At 39.0% G+C, this 14,085-nt stretch overlaps 1 protein-coding gene across 4 annotated transcripts in view; it reads left to right on the top strand.

Annotated features, from left to right (window-relative positions):
• ARNT2 (aryl hydrocarbon receptor nuclear translocator 2) overlaps positions 1 to 14,085 on the top strand; it is a 137,247-nt gene that overhangs the window by 81,651 nt on the left and 41,511 nt on the right. For all 4 annotated transcript variants that reach the window (XM_038420184.2, XM_043493641.1, XM_043493643.1 and 1 more), the window contains exons 9-11: positions 9,882 to 9,958; positions 12,110 to 12,244; positions 13,211 to 13,285. In XM_038420184.2, the coding sequence (XP_038276112.1) occupies positions 9,882 to 9,958; positions 12,110 to 12,244; positions 13,211 to 13,285 (287 nt within the window). The remainder of the gene's footprint in view (positions 1 to 9,881; positions 9,959 to 12,109; positions 12,245 to 13,210; positions 13,286 to 14,085) is intronic.

The following is a 14,085-nucleotide window of genomic DNA, read 5'->3' as shown; positions in this document are numbered from 1 at the left end:
TCCAGTCTGTCATTTTGACAGTCAGGAGTAGACTACACAGAATTCTGCTTCTTGTCGTGTTGGTAGAAGGGTTCCTGTGGGTCAGTGCACTGTTCAATTGTGTGTTGAAAACATTCCTTAAGTCAGAGATGACAAAAATAGGCCTATACTGGAAACCTGCTGACTGCTATACATGCCTCCAGCTTCCATCCAGGACACATCACACAATCCATTGTCTACAGCCAAGCCCTAAGGTACAACTGAATTTGCTCCAGTCCCTCAGAAGAGACAAACACCTACAAGATCTTTATCACGCATTCTTAAAACTACAATACCCACCTGGGGAAGTGAGGAAACAGATTGACAGAGCGAGACGGGTACCCAGAAATCACCTACTACAGTACAGGCCCAACCAGGAAAATAACAGAACACCACTGGCCATCATGTACAGCCCCCAGCTAAAACACCTCTCCAACACATTATCAATAATCTACAACCTATCCTGGAAAATGATCCCTCACTCTCCCAGACCTTGGGAGGCAGGCCAGTCCTTGCTTACAGACAGCCCCCCAATCTGAAGCAAATACTCACCAGCAACTACACACCACGCCACAGAAACACTAACCCAGGAACCAATCCCTGTAGCAAACCTTGTTGCCTACTCTGTCCCTATATCTACTCTAGCGCCATCAGAGGACCCAACCACATCAGCCACACTATCAGAGGCTCATTCACATCTACTAATGTTATATATGCCATCATGTGCCAGCAATTCCCCTCTGCCATGTACATTGGCCAAACGGGACAGTCCCTACGTAAAAGAATAAATGGATACAAATTGAACATCAGGAATAGTAACATGCAAATGCCAGTAGGAGAACACTTCAGTCTTCCTGGACATTCTATAACAGATTTGAAAGTAGCTATACTTGAACAAAAAAACTTCAGAAACAGACTTCAAAGAGAAACAGCAGAACTAAAATTAATTTGCAAATTTAACCCCGTTAATTTGGGCTTGAATAGGGACTAGGAGTGGCTGGCTCGTTACAAAAGCAGCTTTGCCTCTCTGGAATTTACACCTCCTCATCTATTATTGAGAGTAGACTATATCCACCCTGATCGAATTGACCCTGTCAGCACTGGTTCTCCACTTGTGAGGTAACTCCCTTCTCTTCATGTGCCAGTATATTTATGTCTGCATCTGTAATTTTCACTCCATGCATCTGAAGAAGTGGGGTTTTTACCCGTGAAAGCTTATGCCCAAATAAATCTGTTAATCTTTAAGGTACCACTGGACTTCATGTTGTTTTTGTGGATACAGACTAACACAGCTACCCCCTGATACTTGACACCATGTAAAGTATAAAGGAAATTTTAATAACGAGACCTGGTTCTTCAGTCTTCATTTGAGCAAAACTCACCGCTCAAGTTAATGGGGTGTTTTATCTAAATAAGGACTTCAGGACTGAGCCTCAAGTGTTGATTTCCAACATGAAATAACTATATGCCTCTTGTGCCTAGATGGTCTGTCAGACCCCAAATCTTTTTTTACTTTCAAAGAACAGTTATTCTTACATATTCTCTCAGAGTCAGACTGTCCCTAGCCCTTACATGGGTGTGGGACAAGAAAAGGAGGTACCCACTGTACACCACACAAGAGCTGGGGACTTCCGTAGTTCTTGCATGTGGGCACTTCCAGGAGAAGGCAAAGCTATGGCCCTACATCCACCCTCTTCACTCTCTCTCTTGGAAAGGTGGCCAGGCACATTAGGAGGTGCAGGCTGTACAGTCCCAAAGTGTGGAGCAGCTTGCAAACTCCATATGTTCTCTGGGGGTAGGTGGAACATGGTAGTCCTAACTAGAGCTCCCCATGGGGCAATGCAGCACCACACCACCTCTAACCTGGGTAGGATCACAAAGTACATAACCTGGCCATCAGGCTTTGCTTCTGGGTAAGTAACTGTAGGGGAAATGTGGATCTGTTTTTAGGAGCAAGTGGTATATTGGCCTTGTGCAGACTGTCTGCACAGGGGATAGATTTCTCAAAACTATTCATTTGTCAAAAACTAAATGAAAAAGTTGGTTTTGGAAAATCCAGACTCTTTTCCAGGGAATTATATTATTTGCTTATTGTATGTGATGATGTTTTATTAAACAATGAAATACAGTGCTGAAATATTTTCAATATGGGGAAAAGACTCACTATTTGAAACTAGCTGAGTACCCATTCCAGACTTTGATCCTACATTTGTTTTGTCTGCTGCCAACTGGCTATAAGAACCTGTGCTTCTGATTGCATGAGAAGTGTTGTAACTAATAACCAAACGTACAAAATATACCAATTCTACTTTTTTTCCAATCTGTTATTTTTAAATTTAATTTAAAACAAGCATTTGCCTTTTTTCAATTAAAGCATCATATTCCTGGAAGGAAATGAGTTTTATGCAGTCCACGTGATGTTTTCGTAATAGTTTTATTCATCACATAGCAGTGGATGGAAATATTTAGTTGAGAGAAACTACAGTATGTCAGCATGTTACTGGTTTTGCAAAGAATAAATCAAATCCAAGACTAATGTTTTTTCCAAAGAGAAACTATAGGGAAGTCATTGTCATCAGAAGGGTCAAATATGGGTACTTTAGGGCACTTAAAGATTGAAAATCCTAGTAAACAAAGTTTCAAATAATACAGAATTCTGTATTTCTTTTGGGTGATATTTTTGTAGGGAGTTGTTTTGGTTTTGTCTTTAGCTTTTTGTCTTGCAATTATTGATTAATTTCTAGTCTTCCAATTCAGACTTACAGTAATTACTTAGCCACAAAATGCCAAAGTAGTTAGGTTATTTTAAAATTTTAGTCCTGAATCAAAAAGTTTGTGCAAAACTGTTCCTTTTAACAAAACAAAACAAAAAAATAGTTGCTTGAATACTCTTTACAGCACTGTAATTGTTAATGCTTATTAAAAAAAAAATGACTCACTCGTCTTTGGAATTTTTCACAAGTACTTCCCCCCCCATTTTAAGACCCACTGAAATTTTTTTTGGTCCTTTTTTATTTTTTGAGGACTTAGATTCCTGCATACACCTATTCAAGAGGTATTATGATCTTTTAAAGAGCGTGCACATGAATGGTACTGTACAGGTAATAATAATTGATGGAGGTATAAAATAATGTGTAGCCATGCAATGATACATCATGTACGTTTTAATTCCGCTTTTATGAACAATCCTAAAATATCTATTTAGTTTAATATAGTTGTAGTGGTTCTCAAACTGTGGGTCTGGACCCCAAAGTGGGTCACGACCCCATTTTAATGGGGTCACTAGAGCTGGTTTAGACTTACCAGAGGCTCAGGGTCCAAGCCCAAGCCTGAGGTTACAGGCCCCCGCCTGAGGCTGAAGCCCTTTGGATTTGGACCCCTGGCCTGGGGAGGTGAGGCTTTGGTTTGGCCCGCCCTTGGGGTGGCGGGGTTTGGGCGGGCTCAGGCTTCGGTCCCCCATCCTGGGGTCCTGTAGTAATTTTTGTTGTCAGAAGGGGGTTGCGGTACAATGAAGTTTGAGAACCCCTGATATAGTGAGACCACAAATCCACAAGTCATTATTCTGCAGCTGTACATACACATGGAGTACAGGATTGTGGGGTTGCAGAAGGACAGGAGATAATGGCATTCTGTTGTTAGGACCAAGTTGGAAATTCATCAGGGACTGTTTAGAAAGTCACTTGCTTATGTCCCCTTAAACACATGCCTTTACCTTATGGGAAACTGCTTGCTAGCACACAGTGATACTGTTAAATTAAACATGGCCTCTGGTTGCACAGTGTTCTATTTGTGATTCATTTTCATGTTTACCTCTGTAAGTTGTTGATGTTAATTGGGACAAATGTAGTGCTACATTTGTTTATTCGTAATAGCATATGTTTTGGTGTTGAGAAATAAAATTTTCTAATGGCTACATGCAAGAATGTGAATAATGTGTTTTTATTCTGTTGATGTTATTAATAGGCCAGTTTCATAGCCTTTCTCCTGGGTACAAATTTTTGGAATGCTTTTGGAATTACTAATTTTTAGGCAACTGCACATTCTAACAAACTACATTGTGTTAAGAGTTAGATGAAGTAGTGATAGGACCAGTGCAGAGATCTTGTTTACCTATCCTTATGAAATCTAAGTACATTTAATAGGGAATATATTATAGGGGAAGTACAGATCCCCTACACACATTCACAGCAGTGTAAAATAGCATTTTTATAACCATCAGCAAGAGAACATGGAAAACAATTTCCATTCAGAACAAAAATAGACTGCATGGAATCCTACCAATAATAGCACCTAAATTACTTTGAGCAGGCAAGCAGTAATCATTTTGGCATTTTTTTTTTTGCTGTAGAAGCTTTGGGAAGAGTTAGCAATTCACTGGGTCATGTATTTATTAATTCCAGGCAGTTAGATTTTTATACATAGTTTGTCTTGTGGGATAACCCAGATAATAAATTTTCCACTGTGTTGCATGGACTTAATGTAATTCACCTCGCAAACAAAAAAACAAAAAAAGTGAATTTTAGAACAACAGCTCCCCTGGCCAACACTGAGCTCAGTGAGGAATGGCATTTCTTTGCTAGGTTTAATTCTGGAGATTGTTTATGTTGCTTTGGGTTTATTTGGGCAGTCGTGGACCTGAACCAAGTTCCAAAAAGGGAAAGTGTTATTGAACACTCAGCAAAAAGATTATGAGAAATGGAAACCATCCAGCTGCTTAGCTTTTGCCTTCTTTCGTAGTATACTGTGTCTTTAAGGAAACTATAAGAAAGCTCATTGAAACTGAGGGAAAATACAAATGTTAAAAATGTTGTTTTTAGATTGAAAACACCATTATAAAAACGAGAGCCTTCAGCTAACATTATCCAACCTGACTGTCTAAATTTAAGAGCTTAAACACATATTTAAGCCAAAAATAAAAGTTGTCAGAGGAGCTAAGTGCCCTTAAATCCCATTGAAGTCAGTAGGGAAAAGCGAGTTCTCAGCATCTCTGAAAATTAATCCCCTAAACACCTCAAGGCAAAGTTGCCTCATTATATTTTTAAAAGTATTGGCGGGGGGGGGGGGCATGCAGCTCAAAATAAGTGGCATTGTTGTATTAATAATAATCGTTGAGAACAATAGCTCCTCCTGCTATTTCTATTTCTTTTATTGTCCATCGTGGCTTTTACATTTGTTTTTCCTGTATACAATTCTGTTTTCAGATGATTGTTCACAGCATTATAGGGGGAAGGGATAATGGATTCTGCTTAACATCTCTGCAGATTGCACACAGTCCCCAGGTGGACGACTTTTTGCATCTGTGAGGAAATACAGTGTGCGCATGCAAAGGATTTTTATATTTTTGGAGCCTGGCCTCAACTAAGAGCCTGATTCCAGAATTTTATTTGTCAGTATACAAAGCTTTAAGTGCATATGCTTGGTCCTCCTTTTTCACGATACGGTTGCCTCCATTTTCACAACAGGTAGCCAGATTTTGTCCCTGTGTGAGGTTTTTAAACTGCTTTATGCCTTCAGATGACGACTAAATTCAGTACTTGAGAGACTTCCACTGTGCATAAACACAGCAGTGAAAACAAAACAAAAAACCCTACAGCATGCCTCAGTAGCTCTGTTTCTATATTGCTGCTTTATTTTATCCTTGGTGCCTTCGTGTGTTAATGTCTTTCATTTATGTACAGAGATGAATATTCTTTAGGCAGCATGGGATGTGTAGTTGTAATAGAACAGAGATTGTAATTATATTTGTTACAGATGGTAGTCATATTTGTTCTACTAAAAGTATTACTTTTTAACTTAACTGTTTTATGGGCCTGATCCTTACTAACATTAGGAACTCTTTGAATCCCGAGAGTGTAAAGGGGCCTTGAAGGAGATGTAACTGTAACTTATGTTCACGTTAAGAGTTCTCTACCCTGTCAGAGTTATGTAAGGATCCTTAGTGAAAATAAGACTCAAATCCTGAATTATCCAGGGATCACCTTTTCCAAGTCTGCAAAATAAACAATTTATTTGAAAAATAGTATGGACAAATGGAACTCAATGTGTTTTAAAACTCTGTGTTTAATGTCTGATTCCTTTAAGATTTACCCTTAAGTTCGTATACTAGCTTGGTCTGTGCATGGGTCAAAGGAAGTGTATGGCTTTTATTCAGAGACATCAAAGAGCTTTAAATGTAAAGAAGCTCATTAAGGGCCAAATTAGGATCTTTGCATGCATTAAGAGGAAGGGCACCACATTGAGTAGGAGATGTGGGTTCTATTCCCAGCTCTGCTTTCAACTTATTGTATGCAGTGTTGTACCGTGTCAGTTCCTGGATGTTAGAGACACAAGGTGGGCGAGATCATGTCTTTTATTGGACCGACTTCTGCTGGTGAGAGAGACAAGCTTTCGAACTACACAGTTCTCTCGTTCTCTCCTTCTCACCAACAGAAGTTGGTCCAATAAAAATTATTACCTTACCCACCTTGTCTCTTTAACTTGTGTAACTTTGGGCAAATCACTTTTGCCTCACTTTCACCATCTGTTGAAGGGGAACAATAAATCTTTTTCTCCACTGTAAAGTTCCTTTGAAATCTACAGGTGAAATCAGAGCTAATTATAATTATCTGAGAATCAGAATTTGGGCCTCAGAATGTAAGCTTCACTATGAGCAATGAACAAGATGACGATTGAGTATATTGCACAAAATACTCATTTTCTTGCATATTCATGTATAGTTTACTATATCTTATAACTGTGGGAAAGTGGAAAATACTGTGTAATGTTCAGAAACTGTGTGATCAAATAACACTTCTTATTAGTAGGAACAGTTTATCTGGGAAACCTCGTCACTAAAATTACCAGTGTTTTTAGGGTTTTTATCCCACGTGCATCATGTTAAAAAAGCTATATCTGGTTCTCCTCTAAACAGTTCAAGATTGCATGCAGTGTCATTGATTTGTATTAGGAAGTATAAATGTCAGAGGATAATCTCTGAACATGATTGTTGCTTCATAACCGGTAGCTGACTTTGCAATTAACTTCACTAACACATTAAACTGCTTTTTAAGTAATTCATTCTCTGTTGCATCTTAATGCCAAGAAACATTGGGAAAAGAGCTTGTAAATAGTTTAAAATAAATCGACTGTGTTACCAATAGAAGAGTTTTTCCAAAATGTATCACAGGAAGTGGATAACTCAAAACTTAGATTGAGAAATCTACTTACTAAAAGCTTAACTGAATAATATCTAAACAACACTCATGTAAAGAGCATTTCTGTTTGTGTAACACGAGTGGAAAATAGCCTACATGTATGCTTTGATATTATTCACGTCTGTAATAGTTAATCCCATTGAAAAACTGAAAACAAATAGAGTTTAATGAAATCCCCATGTTTTTCAATCTTCTATTTCCTTTTAGCATAACAAAGTATGCTGGATATTTTATAATAAAGGAAATGAATCCATTTAATACAAAGGCAGGTAACCAGTCTAAATGTTCGCAAAAAGAAAAGGAGTACCGGTGGCACCTTAGAGACTAACAAATTTATTAGAGCATAAGCTTTCGTGAGCTACAGCTCACTTCATCGGATGCATTTGGTGGAAAAAACAGGAGAGATTTATATACACACACACAGAGAACATGAAACAATGGGTTTATCATACACACTGTAAGGAGAGTGATCACTTAAGATAAGCCATCACCAGCAGCAGGGGGGGGAAAGGAGGAAAACCTTTCATGGTGACAAGCAAGGTAGGCTAATTCCAGCAGTTAACAAGAAAAACACCATCCTAGCCACTATGGATGTAGAAGCCCTCTACACCAACATTCCACACAAAGATGGACTACAAGCCGTCAGGAACAGTATCCCCGATACTGTCACGGCTAACCTGGTGGCTGAACTTTGTGACTTTGTCCTGACCCATAACTATTTCATATTTGGTGACAATGTATACCTTCAAATCAGCGGCACTGCGATGGGTACCCGCATGGCCCCACAGTATGCCAACATTTTTATGGCTGACTTAGAACAACGCTTCCTCAGCTCTCGTCCCCTAATGCCCCTACTCTACTTGCGCTACATTGATGACATCTTCATCATCTGGACCCATGGAAAAGAAGCTCTTGAGGAATTCCACCATGATTTCAACAATTTCCATCCCACCATCAACCTCAGCCTGGACCAGTCCACACAAGAGATCCACTTCCTGGACACTACGGTGCTAATAAGCGATGGTCACATAACCACCACCCTGTATCGGAAACCTACTGACCGCTATTCCTACCTATATGCCTCTAGCTTTCATCCAGATCATACCACTCGATCCATTGTCTACAGCCAAGCGCTACGATATAACCGCATTTGCTCCAACCCCTCAGACAGAGACAAACACCTACAAGATCTCTATCATGCATTCCTACAACTACAATACCCACCTGCTGAAGTGAAGAAACAGATTGACAGAGCCAGAAGAGTACCCAGAAGTCACCTACTACAGGACAGGCCAACAAAGAAAACAACAGAACGCCACTAGCCATCACCTTCAGCCCCCAACTAAAACCTCTCCAACGCATCATCAAGGATCTACAACCTATCCTGAAGGACGAGCCATCACTCTCACAGATCTTGGGAGACAGACCAGTCCTTGCTTACAGACAGCCCCCCAATCTGAAGCAAATACTCACCAGCAACCACACAACAGAACCACTAACCCAGGAACCTATCCTTGCAACAAAGCCCGTTGCCAACTCTGTCCACATATCTATTCAGGGGATACCATCATAGGGCCTAATCACATCAGCCACACTATCAGAGGCTCGTTCACCTGCGCATCTACCAATGTGATATATGCCATCATGTGCCAGCAATGCCCCTCTGCCATGTACATTGGCCAAACTGGACAGTCTCTACGTAAAAGAATGAATGGACATAAATCAGACGTCAAGAATTATAACATTTAAAAACCAGTTGGAGAACACTTCAATCTCTCTGGTCACTCGAGCACAGATCTTAGAGTGGCTATACTTCAACAAAAAAGCTTCAAAAACAGACTCCAACGAGAGACTGCTGAATTGGAATTAATTTGCAAACTGGATACAATTAACTTAGGCTTGAATAGAGACTGGGAATGGATGAGTCATTACACAAAGTAAAACTATGTTAGTCTCTAAGGTGCAACAAGTACTCCTTTTCTATTTCCCCATGGTATTTCTCCCTCCCACCCCACCCCCCACTGTTCCTCTGATATTCTTGTTAACTGCTGGAATTAGCCTACCTTGCTTGTCGCCATGAAAGGTTTTCCTCCTTTCCCCCCCCTGCTGCTGGTGATGGCTTATCTTAAGTGATCACTCTCCTTACAGTGTGTATGATAAACCCATTGTTTCATGTTCTCTGTGTGTGTGTATATAAATCTCTCCTCTGTTTTTTCCACCAAATGCATCCGATGAAGTGAGCTGTAGCTCACGAAAGCTTATGCTCTAATAAATTTGTTAGTCTCTAAGGTGCCACCGATACTCCTTTTCTTTTTGCGAATACAGACTAACACGGCTGCTACTCTGAAGTCTAAATGTTGAAGTTGGTGTTTAATCCATATTGTACCTTACTTTTAAAGCTGATATTTGGTGTATACTATAACAAAGAAAAATGCATAAATTACATCTTGCAGTAATAACCTGAAAAGAAATATTACTCAAAATATTATTGCCAGCATCAGAGTCTAGCGGCTGTTATGTATGTTTCCCTTTGTCTAACTGAAGCCAGAAGATAGTGACTAGGTTCATTTGTGAAATTGAAACCATCTATAAAAACAGGCAAGTGATTCTGTTTTTTTACCTTTCCTAGCAGTAACAATGGTTTTGTTGTTGTTGTTTTGTTTATTTTAGGAATGACTATACCAGAAGAAGATGCAGATGTGGGTCAAGGTAGCAAATATTGCCTTGTGGCAATAGGGAGGCTTCAGGTAAAGATGCTCCTTTATTACATCCACTGCTGCTGAAAATGTTAGTCAATGTTGTAGTACAATTTTATATCAGATTCTGACAGGGTCTGGTTAGAAGATTAGGGTCTGTACCATGCCACAAAAAGCACAAGGCTATGGTGTCTGTGCCCAGTCAAGTGACTCACTTGGAGTTGGATGGGCTGCAGAAATGATTATTTCTGGAAGTTTCCTGGGTACCTGACGAGGGAAACATCAGTGGGTGGAAATTGTTGTGAATAGATTTTCTCTAGTTTTTGATTTAAAAGGCTGATTAACTGGCTGGAAAACCTGTAGTTGCAAAAGCTCATTTGAAAACAATAAAATTAATGCAGTCAAGAGGGCCTAAGTACTTAAATGCTTTACAAAGCATAACTACACACATAAGCATTTAATATTGCTGAAATAGTATATGGCAGATCCATGCACAGAAGTCCATTGAAAGTAGTGTAAATAAGATTTTACATCTCATTTGATCAATACATCCAAATTTGAGGCACTCTATGTGTACTAAGAAAAGGAGTACTTGTGGCACCTTAGAGACTAACAAATTTATTAGAGCATAAGCTTTCGTGAGCTACAGCTCACTTCATCGGATGCATCCGATGAAGTGAGCTGTAGCTCACGAAAGCTTATGCTCTAATAAATTTGTTAGTCTCTAAGGTGCCACAAGTACTCCTTTTCTTTTTGCGAATACAGACTAACATGGCTGCTACTCTGAAACCTGTCTATGTGTACTGTATTTTTCCTCCCTTCATCCCTTGCTAATGGAGTCCCAGTGGATCAGAGTTTTGAACTGGAGCTGGAGTAGCAGTGGTGAACCTTTTCAATTGTAATAAGGAAGCCATTTTTATGTTCCTGTCTGGGAATCATGCCATTAGTAAAAACGATTGATCCTAATGCATTGTTTCTTGTTGGCCTTCACTCATGCCCCATCTGTTAGGATGGCATTGTTCCCTCTTAACGGCAGAATGACAGTGTCATTGGAGTGTAGCTGCCAAACCAATATCCGTTCAGATGAGCATCATACTGGAAATGTTACCACTTCTGCAGATAGTGTCTCTTGTGTGATACAATATTTTTGTGGCATTGCTATGACATTTTTCACTTAATCACACTTATGTTCAAAGATAAAATACCTAAGTGGTGGACAGAAGGAAATTATGGAGTTTGCAGATGTTACAGCTGCCAAAATAGACTCTTGCACAGAAATCCCATTAATAACTTGCGGAGCGTCAAAACATCTGTTCCATAAGAGAATAGCCAGCAGGCCCTCTGTGAGTGAAGGCAAGGTCAAGCAAGCAGTGGCTAAGGGGACAAGTTTAATCACAAAGAAATCAAGGTGTACAAATTTTAAAACTGTGCGCTCCAAACAGTAAGCTATAAAGTGACAGCTAATCACCTCCCTGCTCTATTAACTGGTGTTTTGATGCTATTGTGCTACAGAGCAGAGAGCAAAAAGAGATTTTGTACAGATTGCCTTGTGCCTCTTTAACAGATCTGGTTCTTTAGGATGAAAGAGAAAGTCAAAGCAAAGACTGTTCTCACTCTTAGCCCATGTAAAAATGGATAGAAGGAGATTAACTTGGCTGACTGCATAGATCTCAAGTAGAAACGTGGAAATGTTTCATTCTTTCTGAAGAACCTTGATGAAAATTTACAGAAAATCTCTGTTTTTCTTTTAACGGTAATATCTGCAGTGCTAGCATTATGCCCTTAACGTTATGTCTGTGCTGAAAGTGAAGGTGTGATTGTAGCATGGGGAGGCATACCTGTGCTACAATCACACCTCTTGCAGTGTAGACATACCCTAAGAGTCCAATGGGAGAGACCTGTGTCATAGTTCTTTGGGAACTTACTTGAGTTAGCTGTTAGAACCTTCTTTGTGAGGCATCTTTGATAGGCTTGTTTTCGTATTGTTCGGTGAGTCCAGGGTGCATGTAATGGAGCAATGTTTTTGTGCTGTGGACTAGACTGAAGCCATTTCAGTTTCATTTTATTTGTGTCCTTGGTATTTTTATGAACCCTTTAAATAGTTGACAATAAACAGATTGTGTTGTTTTAAATTAAAAAGCAACCTCTACTTATGGTGACTGTTCCTTTTCCAAATTATATTTATCTGATTGTTTGTCCTAGGTAACTAGCTCACCTGTGTGCATGGACATGAATGGAATGTCTGTTCCTACCGAGTTCTTGTCTAGACACAACTCTGATGGAATAATCACATTTGTTGATCCAAGATGTATCAGTGTGATTGGCTACCAACCACAGGTCAGTTGCTAGTTTTAACACTGAGAAATTGGTGAGAACTAATTAAGGAAATTCTCTCTCTGTGTTTGCAAATAAAAACATAACTTCCAAAAGATGCAACAGTTCAGCTGATCTCCAGCTGTCCATATTCTATACCTTATCACAGTCTGATGTTGTCATTTATTTTGCCATACTGTGCACACATCCTTAGAATTAAGAGCTTTCCCATTAATTACAGGGGATTTCATTGTATCCTTTTTGGATTCATTGTTTTTTAGCACTGAACTGGTTCAAATCCTAGGCAGCTTTCAAATTTTATTTTTCAAATTAAGACATTTCTCTTAAAGCAATATAAATTCTGCTTTGAGAGATTGTTACATTTGTCGATTTTAACTTCTCTACCAGTTTATCGAACAACAAGCAGACCTCCATTATGAAGCTTATTTTCCTTGAGGCTCATGTCTGCTCCTTTGAATAAATATTAAGGTAATATAATTGGATACTAAATGAGCTCTAAGTGATGGCTTTCTCACAGATAACAGCATGTTTTCTTTTAATCTCAAAGAAAACAGTTTCCATATGTAAACAATTGTTCGCAGGCAAGACTTTTTGTCCTTATCTGATCAATTTACTTTCCCTTTCATATTTATTTGAATTAGTTTTACTATAAATTCGTCAAACAAAACGGTATATTTAAGTGAATGTTGTTGGATTAATAGAGGATTTCAGTGTCCTCAGGGCTATCAACCTGGCACCTTTTAACAAGAATTAAAAATTCACTTAAAACTGCTTTTAAAGGAAAGATATATGTCTTTGCAACAGCCTAAATGCAATGTAGGGCACCAATCCTGCAAACCCTCACTCAGGTGAAAAATCCGATTGAAGGTAATGTGACTGTGTGTGAACAACGATTACTCTCTAAACTAAAGCCTTGTAGGATCAGCACACAGGTTTGTATTTTTACAGTTTTATATTGTGCTTTACTAGGATCTTCTGGGAAAAGACATTTTAGAATTCTGCCATCCGGAAGATCAAAGCCATTTGAGAGAGAGTTTCCAACAGGTACTGGCCTACATTTTTTTTCAGAACCTAACGTTCATTTCTCAATACCCCCAGGGGTCAGTTCTGATATCTACGAGTTGAGGGTGTATCTCATGGGGTAATTCCTATTAATATTAATGTCTGTAAATCCAGTAGTTTAAACTAAATTATAGACACATCTTCAAGGTGCTACATTTTCAGAAAAATAGCATTGTTTTAAATGTTCTTTTCATTCTTATTTCTAAAATATAAATGACTATTCAGGGCATGTTTAGAGCCATAGTGTGGCTCCGGATATGCCTGCCTAGAGCCCACTGAAGTCAATGGGAACCACAAGGGGCTGGTTGTCTTCAGCAAGAATATGGTTTTTTGATTTGAAACTGGCTCCATTCCTGTGTTTTTTTTTCTTTAAAAAAAAACAAATATTTAAGAGGAAAACATTAAAAAAGCAAATCAGAAACAGATACAGGCACACACATATCCAGAGAGAGAAATTGTCACATACACTCAGGGCTGGCCTAACTTCGCTCCCAATAATGTCACTGGGAATTTTACCATTGACTTCTATGGGAATACACACAGGCCAGTGCTGAGTGCTTTTGAAAATCCCATCTGTAATAGATCCTGTGGTCTAAATTCTCCACTGGTGTAAATTGACACCACTCCATAAACTTCAGTGGAGCAGTACCAGTTTTACCCAGCTATGAATTTGGCCCTGTATAAATCATTTAAAGAAATTAAATACAGAATAAAGTAATAAAAGGCACATAACATATGGAAGTGGTTCGCAGTCTGGATTCAGGTCAGCAGTGGATTTATAT

The sequence above is a fragment of the Dermochelys coriacea genome, chromosome 10 (assembly GCF_009764565.3).
Source record: "Dermochelys coriacea isolate rDerCor1 chromosome 10, rDerCor1.pri.v4, whole genome shotgun sequence".
NCBI classification, from domain to species: domain Eukaryota; kingdom Metazoa; phylum Chordata; order Testudines; family Dermochelyidae; genus Dermochelys; species Dermochelys coriacea.
Note: the sequence above shows the minus strand (reverse complement) of the source record. Positions and strands in the feature narration are given on the sequence as shown.